The 26,115-nt window shown below is 54.0% G+C and overlaps 1 protein-coding gene across 1 annotated transcript; it reads right to left on the reverse strand.

Moving 5' to 3' along the window:
* Positions 1 to 3,062: 3,062 nt before the first annotated feature.
* On the reverse strand, positions 3,063 to 25,916 carry LOC136618693 (uridine-cytidine kinase-like 1). Its single transcript, XM_066594352.1, has 15 exons — positions 25,791 to 25,916; positions 21,868 to 22,067; positions 21,688 to 21,794; positions 21,324 to 21,494; positions 21,165 to 21,236; positions 19,441 to 19,630; positions 17,066 to 17,127; positions 9,542 to 9,558; positions 6,091 to 6,189; positions 5,923 to 6,016; positions 5,763 to 5,825; positions 5,270 to 5,392; positions 3,904 to 4,011; positions 3,633 to 3,789; positions 3,063 to 3,506 (listed from the first exon to the last, which is right to left on the reverse strand). Exons 1-15 carry the CDS (start codon positions 25,865 to 25,867, stop codon positions 3,427 to 3,429), a joined length of 1,620 nt encoding a protein of 539 aa, XP_066450449.1. The 5' UTR covers positions 25,868 to 25,916; the 3' UTR covers positions 3,063 to 3,426.
* Positions 25,917 to 26,115: the final 199 nt, after the last annotated feature.

Here is a 26,115-nt window from a genome sequence, read left to right on the forward strand (position 1 = left end):
GGTCGACCTTACATGCTTGCTGGGGGAATCTCCAGAGACTGGTCGACCTTACGTACTGGCTGGGGGAATCTCCAGAGACTGGTCATGGTTACGTACTGGTTGGGGGAATCTCCAGTGACTGGTCATGGTTACGTACTGGCTGGGGGAATCTCCAGTGACTGGTCATGGTTACGTACTGGCTGGGGGAATCTCCAGTGACTGGTCATGGTTACGTACTGGCTGGGGGAATCTCCAGTGACTGGTCATGGTTACGTACTGGCTGGGGGAATCTCCAGTGACTGGTCATGGTTACGTACTGGTTGGGGGAATCTCTAGAGACTGTTCATGGTTACGTACTGGTTGGGGGAATCTCTAGAGACTGTTCATGGTTCCGTACTGGTTGAGGGAATCTACAGAGACTGTTCATGGTTACGTACTGGTTGGGGGAATCTCCAGAGACTGTTCATGGTTACGTACTGGTTGGAGGGAATCTCCAGAGACTGGTTGACCTTACATATTGGCTGGGGGAATCTCCAGAGACTGCTCATGGTTACATACTGGCTGGGGGAATCTCCAGAGACTGGTCATCGTTACATACTGGCTGGGGGAATCTCCAGAGACTGGTCATCATTACATACTGGCTGGGGGAATCTCCAGAGACTGGTCATCATTACATACTGGCTGGGGGAATCTCCAGAGACTGGTCAATGTCCTGCAATATTTAAGAGATCTCTGGTTTGATTATTGCTCATGTACTAGGTGGTGGATGAATACAGACTAGACATGCTCCAGTAGTGTCTGGGGAATCCTCAGTCTGGTCATCTGTGTGTGGTGCATCTCCTGAAACTGCTTTCTCCTGTACTGGCTGAGGGATCTCCAATCTGGTCATCCTTCCCTAGCAGCATTCTCCCACAATGGCTAAGAGATGTCCAGTCTGGTTATTGCTCATGTACTAGATGATGAATGTCCACAGTCTGGATATGCTGTGGTACTGGTTGAGGTATCCCCAGTCAGGTCAGCCTCATGTACAAAGTGGTGGATCTCCAGCATCTGGTCATCCTTCTATACAGTCCTGGGTGGATCCCCAGGTAAGTCTTCCTGATGCATCAGGTGCTGATCTCCAGAGAGCGGTCACCGTTACGTAGCCGGTGGTTGAGTCCCAGTGACTAGTCATTAGAACATAGTGAGTCTCCATCCTCTGCTCCTCATCATGATACAAGACTCCCATCATTTTAAGGCCCGTGTCACACAAATCCATTTGCGCAGTATTTTGCACGTACAATGATCATTGATTTCAATGGGTTCGTTCACTGAAGCGTATTTGGAGCGCGCCCGTTTTCCTGCACATTGGCACAAGGAGAGAGCGCATTCTGAGCTAACTCCACATTTCAATGAGATGGCGCACGCGTGTGTTTGTGCGCAAAAAGTACAGTAAAACAAGTACAACACGCAGATGTGCCGATAAATCGGCTCCTGTGACACCGGCCTCACACGGTACGTCAGGACTCCAGTTAGGTAGGCTCCCCCGTTTTCTACAGCGCTGCAGAATATGTGGGCGCTCTATAAATAAAGGGTGTGATTATTAGGTGAGCTATCACCACGGGCGCCCATCAGTATGTGCCCCTTTCCAAGTACCTCCTCCTACTACAGAGCTGTCACACCGATTAGTTTTTCTTGTACTTCTTGTGGAATATTCTGTTTTGTTACTCATTATATAATGGTGTGCAGGGGGGCAATTACTTTTTCACGAGTGACTCGGGATGTTGATGACTTTGCATGATTCCATTTGGCTTATGTTCAATGTAACACACATGTACAACGCCACTTCCAAAAAGGAGGGGACTGTGTAAAGTATTAAAAAACGTAAAAAAAGGGCTGCAATGATTGTGGAATCTCATCGAAGTAGATCAGAGGGGCCATTCTTACAGCTCATCCAGAACACCTTTACAAACTGATGGCAGCAACACATCTCACAAAAGGGATTCCTCTGACCACAGATCCGTTCTCCATTGTGCCTCGGTCCACTGTAAATGAGCTTTGGCCCAGAGAAGACGCCGGCGCTCCTGGATCGTGTTGGTATACGGCTTCTCTGCATGATACAGGTGTAGCTTACATCTGTGGATTGTACAGAGATCTGTGTTCACAGGCAGTGATTCCTCTGACCACAGATCCGTTCTCCATTGTGCCCCGGTCCACTGTAAATGAGGTTTGGCCCAGAGAAGACGCCGGCGCTCCTGGACCGTGTTGGTATACGGCTTCTCTGCATGATACAGGTGTAGCTTACATCTGTGGATTGTACAGAGATCTGTGTTCACAGGCAGTGATTCCTCTGATCACAGATCCGTTCTCCATTGTGCCTCGGTCCACTGTAAATGAGGTTTGGCCCAGAGAAGACGCCGGAGCTCCTGGATCGTGTTGGTATACGGCTTCTCTGCAGGATACAGCTGTAGCTTACATTTGTGGATTGTACAGAGATCTGTGTTCACAGGCAGTGATTCCTCTGATCACAGATCCGTTCTCCATTGTGCCTCGGTCCACTGTAAATGAGCTTTGGCCCAGAGAGGACGCCGGTGCTCCTGGATCGTGTTGGTATACGGCTTCTCTGCATGATACAGGTGTAGCTTACATTTGTGGATTGTACACATAGTGATATCTGGAAGTATTCCTGAGCGCTGCAGTGATTACAGTACAGAATCATGTCTGTATATAATGCTGCGCCGCCTGAGGGCCGTAGATCTCCAGCATCCAGTACTGACCCTCGGCCTTATTCTTTGTGCACATGACTTTCTACCAGATTCTAGGAATCTCCTGATGATATTATGTCCTGTGGATGGGGGGGGGGGGGGGGGGGGAATGTTCTTTAATTAATTATTAGACAGATTGGTGATCTTTGCTTCTGAGAGACTCGGCCTCTCTAACATGCTCTTTTCATACAGTCATGTGACTTTATATTGACCCTCCCGTTTTTATTTGTACCACCTACTGTCCAGCCTTTGTTACCCCTGTCCCATCTTTCGTGAGATGTTTCTGCCAGCAATGTCTAAATGGGTTATAAGTTAAAAGGGACAATATCCCCCCCCCCCCCCCCCCCCATCTGATAAATGTTCTGTTGGGAACAATCTAGTTAGATGAGATTTCCAGACCATTGCATTCTTTTACGCAGCTGTCCGGCCTCTTTGGAGTCAGAGTTGTAATAATGAGGCAGTATAGAGTAGGTTTGGGCGATTACTGGCGCCACTTCTCTACAGTCTTGTCACGGTCCGTTATAGAGGATACATAAGTGCTATATGGCGGACTCGGTCACACACGTACTAATCTGCAGCCGTCGCCATCATGTGACGTTCTTAGGAGCTTCAAGAATATCCAGGAGGAGGGTGGGGTCAGGTGACTAATAAATAAGTGGAGGGATCACCCGCACGTCCGATGGGTCTTGGCACATAACCGGGCTCAGTAGTCCATGTTGCATTCATCACTCTCGTAACATTCAGACGGTGAGTCAGTGCCAAAGAAACGGTCACCAAAATTACCTGCAGAGGCATGAAAGGGTTACGTGGCCACATAGACAGAACCGACGAGACGTCTGCCCCATTCCATGTACATAATGGATGATCACCCCTCCCCCACCACAGTGGTTATATAGTCCTCGTTCTCACCGATGCCGGGGATTATGTGAAATTCCTGGTTGACACGTTTATCCACAGCGGTGGTGATGATGCGGACACGTGGGAACGCATACGCCACGGAGTGTACACCCATCTCTGCCATCAACAATGAAATCAAGAAGATCTTGTCCTCCTGCACATCGTGATCCTAGAAGACCAAACAGCGGGCATCAGCGAGCATCACACGTGTGCGCGGTGGCAGTGAGGCAACCAACATCATATGAAGGCGCCACAGCATGCAGATCTACGGGGCGTCACCTACCAGAAGAACACGGATGGCCATCATGGCAGCCGCCCCAGTCGACACGGTACTGTCCATCAGAATGACATAATCCTCGCTGATCTCCTTGGGCAGCCGCAGGTAATGAAGCTGTGAAGAGTCCACAAACAGGCAGGAGATGAGCGGCACAAGGACGGGCGGATGAAGGCGAGGGGGCAGAACGGACAGAATACACCTCCAGCACCACTCCCCCTCCCCCTCCTCATCTATACTGCTCTTACCACATACATTTAGCACGCTACTTGTCCATGTCCTGTAGTAGAATTGCAAGAAAAAGTAAGTGAACCCTTTGAAATTCTCTGCATTTCTACACCAATTAATAAAAAGCGTGGCCTGATTGCATCTAAGTCCTATATAGACAAATACAATGTAACAGACAGCTGTACAGACAGCTCATCATACACAGCGCAGGGAGGAGAAGTGAACTCCAGGATTGACACCTCCAAGAGCTAATTATCAAAAGATTAGATTGGCAGTACGTATGTAATGGGGGCTGTGCCCATTAAATAAAGGCACACAAAACCTAGTTACTGACAGAACCTCAAACAACCATGGAGGGCGCGCTACAGCGATGGTGGGCCATGGTGGAGGGCGCCCCACGGTGATGGTGGGCCATGGTGAAGGGTGCCCTATGGCGATGGTGGGCTATGGTGGAAGGGTCATTACTGTTTGGGGCTGTAGTGGAGGAAGCATTATGGCTTGGGGCTACGGTGGACATGGTATAATGGTTTGGGGGTGCTTTACTTCTCAGCGTCTGGATGCCTTAGGATCTTTAAGGAAATAATTAATTTTAAGGCAGAACAGAACATCTTACAAGTTGAAGAAACGTTGGGTGAAGTAACAGGACCATGACCCAAAGCATACAAGTAATTACATAATGGTGGAAAATATGGAGATTTGTGTTCTGGAATGGCCGAGTTATAGGCCCGACCTTAACCCTATAGAGATGCTGCAGCACGACAAAGACTGCTGTGCACAAACGGCATCCCAGAAATATTGATGAACTGAAACATTTGCAGTGATGAATGGTCTAAAATTCCTCCTCAGCATCATGTAAATCTTATTTGGGCTACAGGAGATGCGTGGAGGAGGCACCCGCTGCTAAAGGGGAGCTGCAGGTTATTCGAGGATTCCTTTCCTTCTCCTCCCTGCACCGTGAATGATGAATGTTGCTCCAGCGGTCTGGGTGTTATTAGTTACATTGTATGCGTCTAGAATTGTGACTTGGATGCAAACAGGACACATTTTATTAGCAATCAATGCAGAAATCTAGGGAATTCCAAAAGGTTCACTTACTTTTTCATGGACCTGTATGTTGGGTTGCACACAGCTAACATGTTGCTCTCACCTCTGGCTCTCCTGTGTTGTGGTTGGTCTGGATCAGGATCTTGCCCAGTCGGATGTCCTTGCACACGGCAGTGAGGGCTTGTTCCATGGTCTCTCCGGCTCGCAGAATAGAGACCCCCGTGATCTGAAATCGGAGCAGAATTCTCTTACTTTTTCCCCAAAACATGCGATGATCCCAAACTGCTCAGAATCTGTGACTGACAGCCCATGGCACAAGGAAGGATGGCAGCGTTTGGGCAAGCATTCCAGGCAGTATGGGTAGGCATCACTGGCAGTCTTACTCCCGTTCAGATGACCATTAGGTCATCCACTATCACCACGGAAGTGGTCCTGACGGAGACAAGTCCTATTAACCCCTTCCTGCCCAAGGACATATACTTACATCTTGGGTGAGAAGGGGTTCCCACGAATGGGCATACAGTTCCATCCTATGGATGGGCGGGCCATCATTACTGATTTCACTAGCTGAGGGAGCTGGCACCTTCAATACTCACTCGCTGACGATGGAACCTTTTCCCCTGGTACAACGGTCCCTGTGGGGTCTCCACTGTGACAGGCTGGAAAAGGAAAGACCAACAATAGGGTTACTGCCTAAAGCGGGGGCCACCTGTCAGAGATTAGAGAGTCCGAGTAACCAGTCACAGTAATACCTACATTGAGTGGGAGGAAAGAGAGCGCGTGCTCGATCAGGAGACGCATCAGACGCTTTGAGTAGAAGATGAACTCATCTCGGTTGGTGTCCTTGTTCCTGGGAGGAGTCGTGTGTTATTATTGGGGGCGGTAACCGCGGTCGGGGTGGGGTTTGTGGTATAGAAGTCTCACCTGATAATCGTGTGCATTCCCCGCACTTGTGGTGTACTCTGAAGGACACTCAGGGTATCTGGAAGAGGCTGCCCTTGGTGAGCAGAAGCCAGGGCCGCTCTAGTGACAAAATGGGGAAGAGGGGGGATAATCAGTCCAACCAAGAGAGACAGAAAAGACACCCAAAAGGGCACCACTACAGACAGCAAACCAAAGGCATGCACTATAAAGATACGGTTAACCCACTCCTTCATTGTCTCCAGCCTACTGCTCGAGACCCTTCATGTGTCCACATTCACACCGTGTGCCCTAAACGAGTTGTGCTCTGAAGGACAGGTGAAACCAAAGGCTGAAGACAAAGGGATGAAAGACAAGAAGTTTGGGAGACACCGGGGAGTCTCACAACTCATCACACCTTTTACTACCCAAACACAGTCATAATGAAATATCACCGGCATTAGCCAACAGTTGCAGCAAGCCACCAGTTTTTGTGCCATGAAACCAACGACTTCAGCCACATAGAGCGGTCTGGAGAGCGTTTAATACACACTCCTGAAGATGGTGGTACCAAACCATAAAGAAGTTGTCCACCTGCGTACCCTATAAATAGTGTATGGACGGCAGTGCTCCTGAACAAGAACCAGCCCAACAAGCACAACCCAATCCAACATGAACGGTTACTACAGCCCAACGATCAAACCAAAATAGTCCAATCAAACAGCAATGGCTACTACAAGACAACGACCAGCCTGACAACTCAAAGCATGATCCAACCCACAATGAAAGGTCACTACAAGACAACAGCCAGTCCTACAACTCCCAAGATGGTCCAACTCAACAGCAACAGTTACTACAAGGCATTGACCAGCCCGATAACTCAATACATGATCCAACCTACAAAATCAAAGGTCACTACAAGACAACATCCAAGAGAACATTGACGGCAACGTGGAAAGCACAATGTATACAGCTCCAGCACTTCTCTGCTATGATCACGGCTTCATTTTTTGCCAAAACACATAGGTCCCCGTTTGCAAATGTGAGCATTTTATGATGTATTCTAATACAGATGTGCTTTTATGAGAAGTCCTGGAGTGACAGAATATACAGGTGGTCCCCGACTTGCGAACAGGTTCCGTTCCGGGAGCCCGTTCGCAAGTCCGTTTTGTTCGCAAGTCGAACAAATGGTAGTATGGAGCGGGATCGCGGGTGGATCCCGCTCCATACAACGTCGGGTGCCGGCTGTTACTACAATGACCAGCCCGGCCAACTCAAGACATGACCCAACCCACAATCAAAGGTGACTACAAGACAACAAGCCCTTCAACTGCTAACACAGTCTAACCCAACATCAATGGTTACTACAATGACCAGCCCGGCCAACTCAAGACATGACCCAACCCACAATCAAAGGTGACTACAAGACAACAAGCCCTTCAACTGCTAACACAGTCTAACCCAACATCAATGGTTACTACAATGACCAGCCCGGCCAACTCAAGACATGACCCAACCCACAATCAAAGGTGACTACAAGACAACAAGCCCTTCAACTGCTAACACAATCTAACCCAACATCAATGGTTATTACAATGACCAGCCTGGCCAACTCAAAACATGACCCAACCCAACAGCAACATTTACTATAACACCTCAATTTCCGACAATGTCCAACCCAACAGCAATAGTCATTTAAAGGCAACAACCAACCCAACAATGCTTACTACAAGAGAAGGACTCACTCAACTGTTCCCAACATCAATGGTCACTACAAGGCAAAGAAAAAACAGCCCAACAGATCCCAACACTGTCCAACTTGACATCAACTGCTCTACAAACAACAGCCTCCCCAACATCTTCTGTTCCCAGAGGCCACCAAGACCATAAGTGCCAGATAGTACTTGGCTGACAAACAGCCATAACAATATCCTCTGCCCTACATCTCCCATCACCACAGGGCACCTTCTCATTGTGTCCATATACCAGAGGTCACTTCTGGAGAAAAGGCAATATGACAAACAAAGATCTAATCAAGTCACCAGAATGGAGGAACACCCAACACTACAAACGCTCTGACCAGTCACACCATCATTGGTGCGGCAGAGCTGTGTGCTCCTGGCATGCATTAGAAACACATATGTGGAATGTCACACATGCAGAAAGCAGGCGTCTCACATGTCCCAGCGCTGCATCCTCTGCAGAGTACGGAGGAGAAGACATTGGTATTCAATGAAAGGAAGAGACAAGAAATGAGGCAATGCCCAGAGAAGTCAGGTTTATCTACACGAAGAGCAGACGAGGGAGCAACCAGACGTGAAAAGAGCAATGAGTAGACGTGCCCCGAGCAGTAGTGAGCACATTACAACATGTGCCCCGAGTACCGGGGAGCAGTAGTGAGCACATTACACCATGTGCCCCGAGCACCAGGGAGCAGTAGTGAGTACATTACACTGTGTGCCCCGAGCACCGGGGGAGCAGTAGTGAGTACATTACACCGTGTGCCCCAAGCACCGGGGGAGCAGTAGTGAGCACATTACAGCATGTGCCCCGAGTACCGGGGAGCAGTAGTGAGCACATTACACTGTGTGCCCCGAGCACCGGGGGAGCAGTAGTGAGTACATTACAACGTGTACCCCGAGCACCGGGGGAGCAGTAGTGAGTACATTACACCGTGTGCCCCGAGCACCGGGGGAGCAGTAGTGAGTACATTACACTGTGTGCCCCGAGCACCGGGGGAGCAGTAGTGAGTACATTACACTGTGTGCCCCGAGCACCGGGGGAGCAGTAGTGAGTACATTACACTGTGTGCCCCGAGCACCAGGGGAGCAGTAGTGAGCACATTACAGCATGTGCCCCAAACACCAGGGAGCAGTAGTGAGTACATTACACTGTGTGCCCCGAGCACCAGGGGAGCAGTAGTGAGTACATTACATCGTGTGCCCCGAGCATCGGGGGAGCAGTAGTGAGTACATTACACCGTGTGCCCCGAGCACCAGGGGAGCAGTAGTGAGCACATTACACCATGTGCCCCGAGCACCGGGGGAGCAGTAGTGAGCACATTACACCATGTGCCCCGAGCACCGGGGGAGCAGTAGTGAGTACATTACACCGTGTGCCCCGAGCACCAGGGGAGCAGTAGTGAGTACATTACACCGTGTGCCCCGAGCACCGGGGGAGCAGTAGTGAGTACATTACACTGTGTGCCCTGAGCATCAGGGGAGCAGTAGTGAGCACATTACACCAGGTGCCCTGAGCACCGGGGGAGCAGTAGTGAGCACATTACACCAGTGATGTAATCAGTACTATTACGGGACAGCAGTGACGTAGTAGTAAGAGGAAGTAATATTGGGGCAAACACACAGGTAGGCGTAATGTCATTAGGCTCCAGGTGGCACTTATCAATACCCTAGATTACCTGTAATGCTCAGTAACCCCCTCCCACCCCCTCTACTTATATTTCCCCCAATCCTACCTGACTGTGATCTCTCGCTGACGCCGCAATAAACAGGCCAATCAAGGATTAACGCCACAGCACGCAGGATCACACGGGTATGGTTAGAGAGAAAAGGAAAACAATATGAAACACGGGTGTGGGAGAAAGGGCCAGAGACGGGCAAGGAAGGGCGAAAACAGAGAGACAGCGCGCTCGAGGGAGCGATAGAGAGAACATGTGTGGGAGAAAGGGCGAGAGACAGGCAAGAAAGAGTGAAGAGAGAGAGAGCGAGCGAGCGAGACAGAGCGCGCACGGGTGTGGGAGAAAGGGCCAGAGACGGGCAAGGAAGGGCGAAAACAGAGAGACAGCGCGCTCGAGGGAGCAATAGAGAGAACATGTGTGGGAGAAAGGGCGAGAGACAGGCAAGAAAGAGTGAAGAGAGAGAGAGCGAGCGAGCGCACGGGTGTGGGAGAAAGGGCGAGAGATGGGCAAGACGGGGCGAAAACAGAGAGAGAGAGAGAGAGAGAGAGAGAGAGAGAGTGCACATGTGTGAGAGAAAGGGCGAGAGACTGGCAATAAAGAGTGAAGAGAGAGAGAGCGAGCGAGCGATACAGAGCGCGCACGGGTGTGGGAGAAAGGGCGAGAGATGGGCAATACGGGGCGAAAACAGAGAGAGAGAGAGAGTGCACATGTGTGAGAGAAAGGGCAAGAGACTGGCAAGAAAGGGCAAAAACAGAGAGAGCCCGGGTGTGGGAGGAAGGGCAGAGAGTGGGCCAGAAAAAAAAAGAGGAGATGGAATAGGAGCGCGACGACCGGGCGGGAAAGAGCGAGAGAGGGCGACGACCGGGCGGGAAAGAGCGAGAGAGGGCGACGACCGGGCGGGAAAGAGCGAGAGAGGGCGACGACCGGGCGGGAAAGAGCGAGAGAGGGCGACGACCGGGCGGGAAAGAGCGAGAGAGGGCGACGACCGGGCGGGAAAGAGCGAGAGCGAGAGAGGGCGACGACCGGGCGGGAAAGAGCGAGAGCGAGAGAGGGCGACGACCGGGCGGGAAAGAGCGAGAGCGAGAGAGGGCGACGACCGGGCGGGAAAGAGCAAGAGAGCAGACAAGATAAGAGTGCACGATGGAGAAAGAGGGAGCAGACAATGAGGCAATAGTGCCAAAAGAGAGAAATGAAGAGGTAAGAGAGCGACAGAAGACGAGAGTTATAAAAAGTTAAGAGTGTGTTAGTAGAGGAGAGGGAAGAGAGCGACAGAGGAGGGGACGGCAGCAGGACAAGCAGCGAGGGCCTCAGCGTCAGTCTTCAGCTCTAAAGGCGGTTACAAGAGCTAGGGATATTGCTCACAAGCAGCGCTGCACAGAGGACCGCTCCGTCTGTACTTCACCAGCAGAGGGCAGGTTAGTCAGCATGCAGATACAGCACATATCAAGAGACTTCAAGGACTACGTATGTACCGCCCCATACATCGTGACCCGGATGCTACTACACACCGTAGGGATGCCTGGACTGCTGGGGGACATTATGTACGACTGACCTAGTCACGTGTGACAGCACCGAGCTGCACCCTGTCATCCATTATACATGTACAGGAGCAAAAAAAAAGTAAGTGAACCCTTTGGAATTCCCTGGATTTCTGTATTATTACTAATACAATGTGAACTGATTGTAAGTAAAACACAATTACAGATAAACACAATGTAACAAACACGACTGTTGTTCCGCTCGTCATCCACAGCACAGGCAAAAAAAGTAAGTGCCCCCTTCAGTTAAAGTGCCTGTAGATCTGCTTTAGCAGCAATCCCCCTCCTAAGATTTACACAACATTGAGGAGCAATTTTGGAACTTTTCTTCCTGAAATTATATTTCAGTTCAAAAACTACGTGACTGCGCCAAAGAAACTGAAAGACGAACCTCAGAGGTGAAGGACGCCCGCGCCCAATCCCCGCTCAAACACAAACCGCATCAACTCACCGTGCCGACGACCAAGAAAACCGGCCGTGATGTACAGATACATGTATTACGGGGCGTCCGAGTAGTCGGAGGGTTCTGAGGTTGTGGCCTTTCCGGAGAACTACCCCCTGCCGAGACCCTCACCCTCTTCTCTAGTGAATGGGCCCATGGGGCTCCCCCCAGGCTGGGTCCTTCTGGAGCATCCTTGTCCATTAGCCAGGAGACGGTCAGAACAACCGGATCGCATTCGGCCCGGACATATTTATGCTATCCGGAAGACCTTGATTCATGCCAAGTGCAGAGAAAAGGGCTACTCCTATGCAATGCTCTACCTCTGGTGGTAGATGGGTTCTCCGCCCACTTCACCCCTCCAGCAGATGCCACCACGTGCCAGACGCACAGGTCGACCTCCATGATGGAACGCATGTGGCCTCCAAGCATCCTCATTCCTAGTAGCTCTGCTTTACTGGTTTTAGAATCCTAGAATGGTAGAGTTGGAAGAGTCCTCCGCGGTCCTCTGAGATCATTAGGTCCTCCGGGATCATCGGGTCCTCCAGTGTCACTTGGTCCTCCGGAGTCATCGAGACCAACCCCCTGCTCAGTGCAGGATCACTAAATCATCCCAGACAGATATTTGTACAGCCTTTGTTTGAACACTTCCATTGAAGGAGAACTCCCCACCTCCTGTGGTAACCTGTTCCACTCATTGATCCCCTCACTGTCTAATATCTAATCTGTGTCTCCTCCATTTCAGTTTCATCCCATTGCTTCTAGTCTTTCCTTGTACAGATGAGAATAGGGCTGATCCCTCTGCCCTGTGACGGCCCTTCAGATATTTGTAGACAGCTATTAAGTCTCCTCTCAGCCTTCTCTTCTGCTAAACATTCCCAGATCCTTTACCCGTTCCTCATAGGACATGATTTGCAGACCACTCACCATCTTGGTAACTCTTCTCTGAACTTGCTCCAGTTTGTCTATGTCTTGTATAAAGTGGGGTGCCCAGAACTGGACCCAGTATTCCAGATGAGGTCTGACTAAGGAAGAGCAGAGGGGATAATGACCTCACGTGATCTAGACTCTATGATTCTCTTAATACATCCCAGAATTGTGTTTGCCTTTTTGGCTGCTGCATCACATTGTTGACTCATGTTCAGTCTATGATCTATTAGTACACCCAGTCTTTTTCACATGTGCTGCTGCTTAGCCCAATTCCTCCCATTCTCTATGTGCTTTCTTCATTATTCTTGCCCAGATGTAGGACTTTGCATTTCTCCTTGCTAAATACCATTCTGTTAGTCGCCGACAACTGCGCAAGCTTTTCTAGATTTTTTTGAATCCTCTCTCTTCCCTAGTGTTAGCTATCCGTCCTAGCTTTGTGTCGTCTGCAAATTTGATCAGTTTCCCTCCTGCAGATCATTTATAACAATGTTGACCAACACTGGGCCTAGGACAGAGCCTTGTGGTCCCCACTTGATACATTCTTCCACTTGGATGTGCAGCCATTGATGACCACTCTTTGAGTACGATCACTCAGCCAGTTGTGAATCCACCTAACAGTTGCCTTGTCAATCCCAGATTTGGTCATTTTCTCAATAAGTCTGGTATGAGATACTTTGTCAAATGCTTTACTAAGGTCAGGATATACTATATCCACCGCATCTCCCTGATCAGCCCAGTCAGTGATTCTGTCATAGAAGGAAATTAGATTTGTCTGACATAACTTGTTTGTTACAAACCCATGCTGGCTCTGGTTAATTACTCCAATCTCATCCAAGTACTTGCATACATGCTGTTTAATAATCTGTTCAGAGATCTTTCTCAGTATAGATGTCAGGCTCACAGGCCTGTAGATTTCTGGATCCACCTTCTTCCCTTTTTTGAAGATAGGGACAACATTTGCCCTTTTCCAATTTTCTGGGACTTCTCCTGTTCTCAAGGAATTGTCACAGATTATGGCGAGTGGTTCAGCAATTACCTCCGCTGCTTCCTTTAGTATCCGAGGATGTAATTCATCTGGACCTTGGGACTTGGATTCATGTAAGTTAGCTAAGTGTTCCCTCACCATCTCTCTGCTTACAGATAGCCTACATTCTTTTCTGTTTCTCAGGAATTTTATTGATTTTCAAAAGAGTAATGATACATTCAAATAAAACAAACAAAAATAAGTAAACAGCGCAGTCGATAATAAATGAGCAGTGGGTTAGGTGCATATCAATAAAGCCTGCATTCTTATATCCCCCCAATAGCACAGGGACGATCAGCTGATGTTACATCTACTTTCTGAGAGAAAACAGATACAAAATAGGTATTTAAATGTTCGTCCTTCTCACCATCATTCTTAACCAATTCACCATTTTCATCCTGTAATCATCCAATGGCATCTGTGACCTTTCTTTTGCTTTTGACCCCCAAATCCTTTTTTATTGCTTTTGGCCTCTCTTACAAGCCTCAGCTTTTCTGACACTTACCCTACAGTTTCTGCAGACCCCATTATATTCTTCTTTAGATATTCCCCCTCTTTCCATATGATAAACATATTTTTCTTCCTCTATAACATGTGTACAAGTTCTGTGTTCATCCATCCTGGTCTCTTTAATTGCTTCCCATTCTTCCTTCTTTTAGGGATTGGTAACAATTGTGCTTTGAGAATCTCATTCCCCAATATTTCCCAACCTTCTTGGACATTTCTGTCCTTAAAGGGGTTGTCCCGCGCCGAAACGGGTTTTTTTTTTTCCAACCCCCCCCCCCCCCCCCCGTTCGGCGCGAGACAACCCCGATGCAGGGACATAAAAAAAAAACGGCTCAGCGCTTACCTTAATCCCCGCGCTCCGGTGACTTCTATACTTACCGGCTGAAGATGGCCGCCGGGATCCTCTTCCTCCGTGGACCGCAGCTCTTCTGTGCGGTCCATTGCCGATTCCAGCCTCCTGATTGGCTGGAATCGGCACGTGATGGGGCGGAGCTACACGGAGCCGGCATTCTGCATGAGCGGCCCCATTGAAGACAGCAGAAGACCCGGACTGGGCAAGCGCGGCTAATTTGGCCATCGGAGGCCGAAAATTAGTCGGCACCATGGAGACGAGGACGCCAGCAACGGAGCAGGTAAGTGAAAAACTTTTTATAACTTCTGTATGGCTCATAATTAATGCACAATGTACATTACAAAGTGCATTAATATGGCCATACAGAAGTGTATAGACCCACTTGCTGCCGCGGGACAACCCCTTTAAGAACATCCGGCCGTTGGATTCTTCCTCTTTCTGAGTTCATTAAAATCTGCCTTCCTGAACTCCAACCTTGAGGTCTGAGTCTTCTCAGGTCTTCCTCCCCTTGTTATCCAACATCCAAGGATACCATGATCCCTGCCTCCTAAGGTCCCAGCCACCCTTACTTCCTCCACCATTCCCTCCCTGTTGGTAAGAATTAGGTCCAAGATAGCAGATCCCCTTGTTTTTCTCTTCTACCTTCTGGAAGATAAAGCGGTCAGCAAGAGCGGATAAGAATCTGTTGGATCCATTACTTTTACCTGAGAGATTCCCAACAAATGTCTGGATAGGTAAAATCTCCCATGATCCCTATGTTGGGCTTCTTTGAGAGCTTGGCCATCTGATGTAGATATAGTTCATCCATATCTTCTGCTTGTCCAGGTGGCCTATATTAAATGTCTACAATGGTGTCCTTTCTGTTGTTCTCTCCTTGTATTCTTACCCAAACAGTTTCTACAGAACTCCCGGCTCTGAAGCTTGAATCTCTGTGGAGATGAATGTTCTCCTAACATACAACACAACACCTCCTCCCCTTTTATTAGGTCTGTTCCTTATAAATACATTGTATCCTTCAAGCCTTGTATCCAATCATGTGTATCATCCCCCCAAGTTTCCGTGATGCCTATGACATCATATTTCTCTTCCTGTGTTTGGAGCTCCAATTCTCCTTGTTTATTTCCCAGCTCTGGGTATTTGTGTAGAAACATGTTAGTTTGTGATCGGGGTCTCTTGTTCCTCTACTTGCCTTCTGAATGTTTTGTCTTTGTTCTTTCTTCCCACTTCTAATAGCGAGGGTCTCAGATGTATTAATTAGCTGTATATTATTACCTTTCACTTCCCTTCCCATACTGTTCTAGTGTAAAGCTCTTCTGATGGAGTTTTGAAATGTATTCTTGGCCCTTGGCCAGATTTAGGGGGATTCAATGGCAGGAACACTGGGAATAAACTTTAAAGGAGATGTCCCGCGCCGAAACGGGTTTTTTTTTTTTTAAACCCCCCCCCCCGTTCGGCGCGAGACAACCCCGATGCAGGGGTTAAAAAACCCACCCGCACAGCGCTTACCTGAATCCCGGCGGTCCGGCGTCTTCATACTCACCTGCTGAAGATGGCCGCCGGGATCCTCTTTCTTCGTGGACCGCAGCTCTTCTGTGCGGTCCACTGCCGATTCCAGCCTCCTGATTGGCTGGAATCGGCACGTGACGGGGCGGAGCTACACGGAGCCGCTCTCTGGCACGAGCGGCTCCATAGAAGACTACAGAAGACCCGGACTGCGCAAGCGCGGCTAATTTGGCCATCGGAGGCCGAAAATTAGTCGGCACCATGGAGACGAGGACGCTAGCAACGGAGCAGGTAAGTATAAAACTTTTTATAACTTCTGTATGGCTCATAATTAATGCACAATGTATATTACAAAGTGCATTATTATGGCCATACAGAAGTGTATAACCCCACTTGCTGCCTCGGGACATCTCCTTTAAATCCAAGTTCCTTCAGTTTAGGCGATGAGCGCCTCCAGGTTTGGTAGAGGAGGTCCGGGCTGGCTGCCCCCATTCTGGATTGTCCCCTTTGCTATAATAAACCCTGCTCACGGACTGCGGCTCTCCTTTACTAGCGTCATACTGCGCACGCGCTCTGAGGACCGTTACACCCGCTGCGTCTGAGGTCACATGACTGCGGAAGTAACAATCCTCAAGCTGCATGCACAGCACAATGCTGAAGTCTTAGCAAGTAAGGGAGAGCTAAGGGGCGGATTTACTGCGGCGTCGGCAGGTTGAATACGAAGAGGAGAAATCAGATAGAGAAGAACAGTCCAGAATGTTCTCCTGTGTAGATATAACCAGGGCTGACGTACATCCAGGTCTGCAGATTCTCAAGCACCATGCATCTCTATAACACGTCTTCTGACAGTCGCTTACATGGAGGCCCGGCCTACACTGACCAATCACTGAGTAGAACAGACCAGTCAGTGACCAGGCTCCGTGGGTCCTTATTTAATGGGTAAAGCACCTGTGACATCCACACCACAATCTCATCTCCTGAATGGAAACACCTTTTGTCGTCGATTCCCTTTTGGAGAGGTCAGTAACACAGAGGTTCACTTACTTTTCCTCCCTGCAGTGTAGATGTTATTAGTTACATTGTATTGCATACAATCAGATCAGAATGTATTCGTGATCAATGCAGAAATGCAAGGCACTACAAAGGGTTCACTTACGTTTACTGAACACGTGCCCACCTGAAGATGTGCATGTAACACTGCAGATTTCATGAAATGGGATGAGATATTATATGCAAGCAAAGAAGAAACCTTGGGCCTGAAGGGGGCGCTGCAGAGGCTGGAACTTACCTTCTCCAGCTGGCTGTGCACATGCTGAACTATCAGATCCAGAGCCACAGAGTTCTCACCCCCTGCAAGATACAACAGTCATTATACAGGTGTCTCTAGGATACCCCCAGTATACAGGTAGGGGGTATATCACAGGGTACAGGTGTCAATACGATACCCGCAGTATACAGGTAGGGGGTATCACACAGGGTACAGGTGTCTATACGATACCCGCAGTATACAGGTAGGGGGTATATCACAGGGTACAGGTGTCTCTACGATACCCGCAGTATACAGGTAGGGGGGGTATATCACAGGTTACCGGTGTCTATACGATACCTCCAGTATACAGGTAGGGGGGGTAAATCACAGGGTACAGGTGTCTATATGATACCTCCAGTATACAGGTAGGGGATGTATCACAGGGTACAGGTGTCTCTACGATACCCGCAGTATCCAGGTAGGGGATGTATCACAGGGTACAGGTGTCAATACGATACCCGCAGTATACAGGTAGGGGGTATCACACAGGGTACAGGTGTCTATACGATACCTCCAGTATACAGGTAGGGGGGGTATATCACAGGGTACAGGTGTCTATACAATACCTCCAGTATACAGGTAGGGGATGTATCACAGGTTACCGGTGTCTATACGATACCTCCAGTATACAGGTAGGGGATGTATCACAGGTTACCGGTGTCTATACGATACCTCCAGTATACAGGTAGGGGGGGTATATCACAGGGTACAGGTGTCTATACAATACCTCCAGTATACACGTAGGGGGTATATCACAGGGTACAGGTGTCTATATGATACCTCCAGTATACACGTAGGGGGTATATCACAGGGTACAGGTGTCTATATGATACCTCCAGTATACAGGTAGGGGATGTATCACAGGGTACAGGTGTCTCTACGATACCCGCAGTATACAGGTAGGGGGTGTATCACAGGGTACAGGTGTCAATACGATACCCCCAGTATACAGGTAGGGGATGTATCACAGGGTACAGGTGTCTATACGATATCCCCAGTATACAGGTAGGGGATGTATCACAGGGTACAGGTGTCTATACGATATCCCCAGTATACAGGTAGGGGGTGTATCACAGGGTACAGGTGTCTATACGATACCCCCAGTATACAGGTAGGGGGTGTATCACAGGGTACAGGTGTCTATACGATAACCGCAGTATACAGGTAGGGGGTGTATCACAGGTTACCGGTGTCTACACGATACCTCCAGTATACAGGTAGGGGGGGTATATCACAGGGTACAGGTGTCTATACAATACCTCCAGTATACAGGTAGGGGATGTATCACAGGGTACAGGTGTCTCTACGATACCCGCAGTATACAGGAAGGGGGTATATCACAGGTTACCGGTGTCTATACGGTACCTCCAGTATACAGGTAGAGGATGTATCACAGGGTACAGGTGTCTCTACGATACCTCCAGTATACAGGAAGGGGGTATATCACAGGGTACAGGTGTCTATACGGTACCTCCAGTATACAGGTAGAGGATGTATCACAGGGTACAGGTGTCTCTACGATACCTCCAGTATACAGGTAGGGGGTATATCACAGGGTACAGGTGTCTATACGATACCCCCAGTATACAGGTAGGGGGTGTATCACAGGTTACCGGTGTCTGTACGATACCCGCAGTATACAGGTAGGGGATGTATCACAGGGTACAGGTGTCTATACAATACCTCCAGTATACAGGTAGGGGATGTATCACAGGGTACAGGTGTCTCTACGATACCTCCAGTATACAGGAAGGGGGTATATCACAGGGCACAGGTGTCTCTACGATACCGGCAGTATACAGGTAGGGGATGTATCACAGAGTACAGGTGTCTTTACGATACCCGCAGTATACAGGTAGGGGGTATATCACAGGGTACAGGTGTCTCTACGATACCCGCAGTATACAGGTAGGGGGTGTATCACAGGGTACAGGTGTCTATATGATACCTCCAGTATACAGGAAGGGGGTGTATCACAGGGTACAGGTGTCTCTACGATACCCGCAGTATACAGGTAGGGGGTATATCACAGGGTACAGGTGTCTATATGATACCCGCAGTATACAGGTAGGGGGTGTATCACAGGGTACAGGTGTCTATACAATACCTCCAGTATACAGGTAGGGGATGTATCACAGGGTACAGGTGTCTCTACGATACCCGCAGTATACAGGTAGGGGGTATATCACAGGGTACAGGTGTCTCTACGATACCCGCAGTATACAGGTAGGGGGGGTATATCACAGGGTACAGGTGTCTATATGATACCTCCAGTATACAGGTAAGGGATATATCACAGTATAAAGGTAGACGGCATTTCTCAGGGTGCAGGTGTATAGTTTAGATCATGTTACCTCTGGGTACTACGATATCCGCCAGCTGCACAGTGGGCTCTATATACTGCTCAAACGCCGGCTTCACATACTTATTGTACTGCTTGATCACTCCGACAATGTCGCGGCCGCGCTCCGTGATGTCACGCTTCAACCGTCGCACCAGTCGGATGTCAGAGTCCGTATCCACAAACACCTTCATGTCCAAGAGCTGAGAAGAGGGAGCAAACTGATGGGCATCGTCACATGATGGGGCAAGTGAGAGCGAGAGCCTAGGGGGCAAGAGGTGGAAGCGAGGGACGAGCTAGAGCCGAGAGGTGCGAGAGGTGGAAACATGAAAAGAGCAAGAGCCGAGCGGGCAAAGGGAAGAGTGAGGGCCAAGAGGTGGAAGCAAGAGCCGAGGGGCGCGAGAGGTGGAAACATGAAAAGAGGAAGAGCCGAGCGGGCAAAGGGAAGAGCAAAGGCCAAGAGATGGAAGCAAGAGCCGAGGGGCGCGGGAGGTGGAAACATGAAAAGAGGAAGAGCCGAGCGGGCAAACGGAAGAGCAAAGGCCAAGAGGTGGAAGCAAGAGCCGAGGGGCGCGAGAGGTGGAAACATGAAAAGAGGAAGAGCCGAGCGGGCAAAGGGAAGAGCAAAGGCCAAGAGGTGGAAGCAAGAGCCGAGGGTCGCGAGAGGTGGAAGCAAGAGCCGAGGGTCGCGAGAGGTGGAAACATGAAAAGAGGAAGAGCCGAGCGGGCAAAGGGAAGAGCAAAGGCCAAGAGGTGGAAGCAAGAGCCTAGGGGCGCGAGAGGTGGAAATATGAAAAGAGCAAGAGCCGAGCGGGCAAACGGAAGAGCGAGGGCCAAGAGGTGGAAGGAACAGCCGAGGGGCGCGAGAGGTGGAAATATGAAAAGAGCAAGAGCCGAGCGGGCAAACGGAAGAGCGAGGGCCAAGAGGTGGAAGGAAGAGCCGAGGGGCGCGAGAGGTGGAAACATGAAAAGAGCAAGAGCCAAGCGGGCAAAGGGAAGAGCAAAGGCCAAGAGGTGGAAGGAAGAGCCGAGGGGCGCGAGAGGTGGAAACATGAAAAGAGCAAGAGCTGAGCGGGCAAAGGGAAGAGCAAAGGCCAAGAGGTGGAAGCAAGAGCCGAGGGGAGCGAGAAGTGGAAATATGAAAAGAGCAAGAGCCGAGCGGGCAAAGGGAAGAGCAAAGGCCAAGAGGTGGAAGCAAGAGCCGAGGGGAGCGAGAAGTGGAAATATGAAAAGAGCAAGAGCCGAGCGGGCAAAGGGAAGAGCGAGGGCCAAGAGGTGAAGGTAAGAGACGAGCAAGAGCCGAGGGGCGGGAGAGGTGGAAACATGAAAAGAGCAAGAGCCGAGCGGGCAAAGGGAAGAGCAAAGGCCAAGAGGTGGAAGGGAGAGCCGAGGGGTGCGAGAGGTGGAAACATGAAAAGAGCAAGAGCCAAGCGGGCAAAGGGAAGAGCGAGGGCCAAGAGGTGGAAGGAAGAGCCGAGGGGCGCGAGCGGTGGAAACATGAAAGAGCAAGAGCCGAGCGGGCAAAGGGAAGAGCAAAGGCCAAGAGGTGGAAGCAAGAGCCGAGGGGCGCGAGAGGTGGATGCAAGTGAAGAGTGAAAGTCAATTGAAGAAAGAGCGGGGGCTGAGAGGAGAAGTGCAAATTCCAAAAAGAGGAGGGTGAGAGCCAGGACTAAGTGAGGGGGGAGAAGAGAAGGAAGGACGGAGGGGCAGTTGGCGCAGGTCTTACAGGCACTCTACCTTTAGAAGCTCCTTGTTGGCAAATGATAGAATTCCTTCGAAGATGACCACGTTGGCACCGTAGACAGTTTTCTGTAGTAGAATGAGAGTGTGAGAATTGGGCGTATGGGTGGTCTTATGCAGGGGGGCACCTATGAGGTCAATGTGGGGGTCACTCACCCAGTCCTTGCGGCGGCTGTGCGTGGTGAAGTCGTACACCGGCACCTTCACACTCTTTCCCTTCTTCAATTTGCGCAGAATGCTGACCAGCAGATCAAAGTCAAACGCGTCAGGATGGTCGAAGTTATACTCGTTCCTGGCGGCCGATTCCTGCTGCTCCTTCGTGAGGACCTGCGATGAGGAGGAACGCGAAAGTCAGAGGCGAATCCGCATGAACGCTGCAACGCGCAGACTGCTACAGATGAGCGGCCGACTTCACGGCTGTGCAACCAAGAAGTCCAAATGTCTGGGCTGCACTCAGTTGTTGTGCGGAGCCCTGAGCCCCTCCCCTTTATGGGTGGAGTCATTCTCCACGATGGCCCACCTTGTAGAAGCAGTCCATGGACAGCAGCACCACCCACGGCACGTCCAGAGCTTCTATAATCTTGTTGGCTACGGTCGTCTTCCCGGATGCGCTGCCGCCGCACAGGCCTGCGGGAAAAGGATGATGGGTGTTATAATAGCGCAGCACGAGACATCGCCGCATTCTGTGACATCACCTCACCTATCACAAAGGCCTCCTTGAATGGGGTCCCCGACTCGTTGTACCAGGGAGGGCGTCCCGCTGTGTAGATGGTTCTCTTACTGGTGCGCAACAATGGAGGCTCCGTCTTGCTCTGGCTGGTGGTGCGCTTCCGGGGTGACAGCGACGGGGTGAGAGGCAAGCGGGTGAGCAGAGTGTCCAGAGAGTCCTCGCCACTGTCACTGACCACAAAGATGACAAAAGTGAGTGCCCTCTGCTGGCATATCCCTGCAATTCCTCCCGTGCGCTCCCCGTCTCCTCCCGCGTGGTCCCAGTCTCCATGCCCTTCACCCTCCTTCCGCGCAGTCCCCGTTTCCTCGCCCTCCTCCCGAACGGTCCCCGTTCCCTCGCCCTCCTCCCGCGTGGTCCCCTTCCCCTCGCCCTCATACCACGCGGTTCCCATCTCCATGCCCTCCACCCTCCTCCCACGCTGTCCCAGTCTCCATGCCCTCCTCCCGCGCGGTCTCAGTCTCCATGCCCTCCACCCTACTCCTGCACGGTCCCGTCCCCTCGCCCTCCACCATCCTCCTGCGTGGTCCCTTCCCCTCGCCCTCCTCCCGCACGCTCCCAGTCTCCTCGGCCTCCTCCCGCACGCTCCCCGTCTCCTCCAGCGCGCTCCCCGTCTCCTCGCCCTCCTCCCGCGCGCTCCCCGTCTCCTCGCCCTGCTCCCGCGCGCTCCCCGTCTCCTCGCCCTGCTCCCGCGCGCTCCCCGTCTCCTCGCCCTGCTCCCGCGCGCTCCCCGTCTCCTCGCCCTGCTCCCGCGCGCTCCCCGTCTCCTCGCCCTGCTCCCGCGCGCTCCCCGTCTCCTCGCCCTGCTCCCGCGCGCTCCCCGTCTCCTCGCCCTCCTCCCGCGCGCTCCCCGTCTCCTCGCCCTCCTCCCGCGCGCTCCCCGTCTCCTCGCCCTCCCCTTCTCCTCGCCCACCTCCCGCGCGCTCCCCTTCTCCTCGCCCACCTCCCGCGCGCTCCCCTTCTCCTCGCCCACCTCCCGCGCGCTCCCCTTCTCCTCGCCCACCTCCCGCGCGCTCCCCTTCTCCTCGCCCTCCACCCTCCTCCCACGCAGTCACAGTCTCCATACCCTCCTCCGGCGCGGTCCCGTCCCCTCGCCCTCCTCCCGCGCACTCCTAGTCTCCTAGCCCTCCTCCCGCGCAGTCTCAGTCTCCATACCCTCCTCCGGCGCGGTCCCGTCCCTTGCCCTCCTCCCGCGCACTCCCAGTCTCCTAGCCCTCCTCCCCCGCGCTCCCCGTCTCCTAGCCCTCCTCCCGCGCGCTCCCCGTCTCCTAGCCCTCCCCCCGCGCGCTCCCCGTCTCCTCGCCCTCCTCCCGCGCGCTCCCCGTCTCCTCGCCCTCCTCCCGCGCGCTCCCCGTCTCCTCGCCCTCCTCCCGCGCGCTCCCCGTCGCCTCGCCCTCCTCCCGCGCGCTCCCCGTCGCCTCGCCCTCCTCCCGCGCGCTCCCCGTCGCCTCGCCCTCCTCCCGCGCGCTCCCCGTCGCCTCGCCCTCCTCCCGCGCGCTCCCCGTCGCCTCGCCCTCCTCCCGCGCGCTCCCCGTCGCCTCGCCCTCCTCCCGCGCGCTCCCCGTCGCCTCGCCCTCCTCCCGCGCGCTCCCCGGCCCCTCGCCCTCCTCCCGCACGCTCCTTGTCTCCATGCCCTCTGCCCACGAGGTCTCGATCTCAGTCTTCATACCCTCCTCCCGCGCGGTCCCGTCTCCTCGCCCTCCTCCCGCGCGCTCCCCGTCTCCTCGCCCTGCTCCCGCGCGCTCCCCGTCTCCTCGCCCTCCTCCCGCGCGCTCCCCGTCTCCTCGCCCTCCTCCCGCGCGGTCCCGTCTCCTCGCCCTCCTCCCGCGCGGTCCCGTCTCCTCGCCCTCCTCCCGCGCGGTCCCGTCTCCTCGCCCTCCTCCCGCGCGCGTCCCGTCTCCTCGCCCTCCTCCCGCGCGCTCCCCGTCTCCTCGCCCTCCTCCCGCGCGCTCCCCGTCTCCTCGCCCTCCTCCCGCGCGCTCCCCGTCTCCTCGCCCTCCTCCCGCGCGCTCCCCGTCTCCTCGCCCTCCTCCCGCGCGCTCCCCGTCTCCTCGCCCTCCTTCCGCGCGCTCCCCGTCTCCTCGCCCTCCACCCGCGCGCTCCCCGTCTCCTCGCCCTCCTCCCGCGCGCTCCCCGTCCCCTCGCCATCCTCCCACGCGCTCCCCGTCCCCTCGCCATCCTCCCGCGCGCTCCCCTTCTCCTCGCCCACCTCCCGCGCGCTCCCCTTCTCCTCGCCCTCCACCCTCCTCCCACGCAGTCACAGTCTCCATACCCTCCTCCGGCGCGGTCCCGTCCCCTCGCCCTCCTCCCGCGCACTCCCAGTCTCCTAGCCCTCCTCCCGCGCAGTCTCAGTCTCCATACCCTCCTCCGGCGCAGTCTCAGTCTCCATACCCTCCTCCGGCGCGGTCCCGTCCCTTGCCCTCCTCCCGCGCACTCCCAGTCTCCTAGCCCTCCTCCCCCGCGCTCCCCGTCTCCTAGCCCTCCTCCCGCGCGCTCCCCGTCTCCTAGCCCTCCCCCCGCGCGCTCCCCGTCTCCTCGCCCTCCTCCCGCGCGCTCCCCGTCTCCTCGCCCTCCTCCCGCGCGCTCCCCGTCTCCTCGCCCTCCTCCCGCGCGCTCCCCGTCTCCTCGCCCTCCTCCCGCGCGCTCCCCGTCTCCTCGCCCTCCTCCCGCGCGCTCCCCGTCTCCTCGCCCTCCTCCCGCGCGCTCCCCGTCCCCTCGCCCTCCTCCCGCGCGCTCCCCGTCTCCTCGCCCTCCTCCCGCGCGCTCCCCGGCGCCTCGCCCTCCTCCCGCGCGCTCCCCGTCGCCTCGCCCTCCTCCCGCGCGCTCCCCGTCGCCTCGCCCTCCTCCCGCGCGTTCCCCGTCGCCTCGCCCTCCTCCCGCGCGCTCCCCGTCGCCTCGCCCTCCTCCCGCGCGCTCCCCGTCGCCTCGCCCTCCTCCCGCGCGCTCCCCGGCCCCTCGCCCTCCTCCCGCACGCTCCTTGTCTCCATGCCCTCTGCCCACGAGGTCTCGATCTCAGTCTTCATACCCTCCTCCCGCGCGGTCCCGTCTCCTCGCCCTCCTCCCGCGCGCTCCCCGTCTCCTCGCCCTCCTCCCGCGCGCTCCCCGTCTCCTCGCCCTCCTCCCGCGCGGTCCCGTCTCCTCGCCCTCCTCCCGCGCGGTCCCGTCTCCTCGCCCTCCTCCCGCGCGGTCCCGTCTCCTCGCCCTCCTCCCGCGCGGTCCCGTCTCCTCGCCCTCCTCCCGCGCGGTCCCGTCCCCTCGCCATCCTCCCGCGCGCTCCCCGTCCCCTCGCCATCCTCCCGTGCGCTCCCCGTCCCCTCGCCATCCTCCCGCGCGCTCTCCGTCCCCTCGCCATCCTCCCGCGCGCTCTCCGTCCCCTCGCCATCCTCCCGCGCGGTCTCAGTCTCTATGCCCTCCACCCTACTCCTGCGCGGTCCCGTCTCCTCGCCCTCCACTGTCCTCCCGCGCGGTTCCGTCCCTTCGCCACCCTCCAGCGCGGGGTCCCCTCGCCACCCTCCCCCCGCGCGCTCCCCGTCCCCTCGCGCGCTCCCCTCCTCCCGCGCGGTCTCAGTCTCCATGCCCTCCACCATCCTCCCGCACGGTCCAGTCTCCTCGCCCACCTCCCGCGCGCTCTCCGACCCCTCGCCCTCCTCCCGCGCGCTCCCCGTCCCCTCGCCCTCCTCCCGCGCGCTCCCCGTCCCCTCGCCCTCCTCCCGCGCGCTCCCCGTCCCCTCGCCCTCCTCCCGCGCGCTCCCCGTCCCCTCGCCCTCCTCCCGCGCGCTCCCCGTCTCCTCCCGCGCGCTCCCCGTCCCCTCGCCCTCTACAGCCCCCGCGGGTCCCTCAGGACTGGCCACGATCACTATACAGCCCCCATGGGCCCCTCAGGATTGGGCATGCACCTGTGTGTGCTGCCGCTCCTCCCCGGCTCTCCCTCCATCTCCCCGCAGCCTCTCTTCTCCGCCGCTCTTTTCTCCATGCCGGAACAAGGGCGCAGCACAGAAAACTACAAGTTCCGGCATCCCACGCGTCACCTGACTACACCTCCCGGCGTCCTCCGCGTCACCTGACTACACCTCCCGGCATCCTCCGCGTCACCTGACTACACCTCCCGGCATCCTCCGCGTCACCTGACTACACCTCCCGGCGTCCTCCGCGTCACCTGACTACACCTCCCGGCATCCTCCGCGTCACCTGACTACACCTCCCGGCGTCCCACGCGTCACC

Source organism: Eleutherodactylus coqui, chromosome 1 (assembly GCF_035609145.1).
Source record: "Eleutherodactylus coqui strain aEleCoq1 chromosome 1, aEleCoq1.hap1, whole genome shotgun sequence".
Lineage (NCBI taxonomy): Eukaryota > Metazoa > Chordata > Amphibia > Anura > Eleutherodactylidae > Eleutherodactylus > Eleutherodactylus coqui.

Bases quoted from the DNA above. Each gene is read 5' to 3' on its own strand.
- LOC136618693 (XM_066594352.1), bottom strand. From the start codon at position 25,867: ATGGAGAAAAGAGCGGCGGAGAAGAGAGGCTGCGGGGAGATGGAGGGA. The intron at 19,631-21,164 runs GTAGAGTGCCTG...CCCTCTTCTCAG, and splicing joins CCAACAAGGAGCTTCTAAAG to CTCTTGGACATGAAGGTGTT. The intron at 4,012-5,269 runs GTGAGAGCAACA...GACTCTTCACAG, and splicing joins ACAACACAGGAGAGCCAGAG to CTTCATTACCTGCGGCTGCC.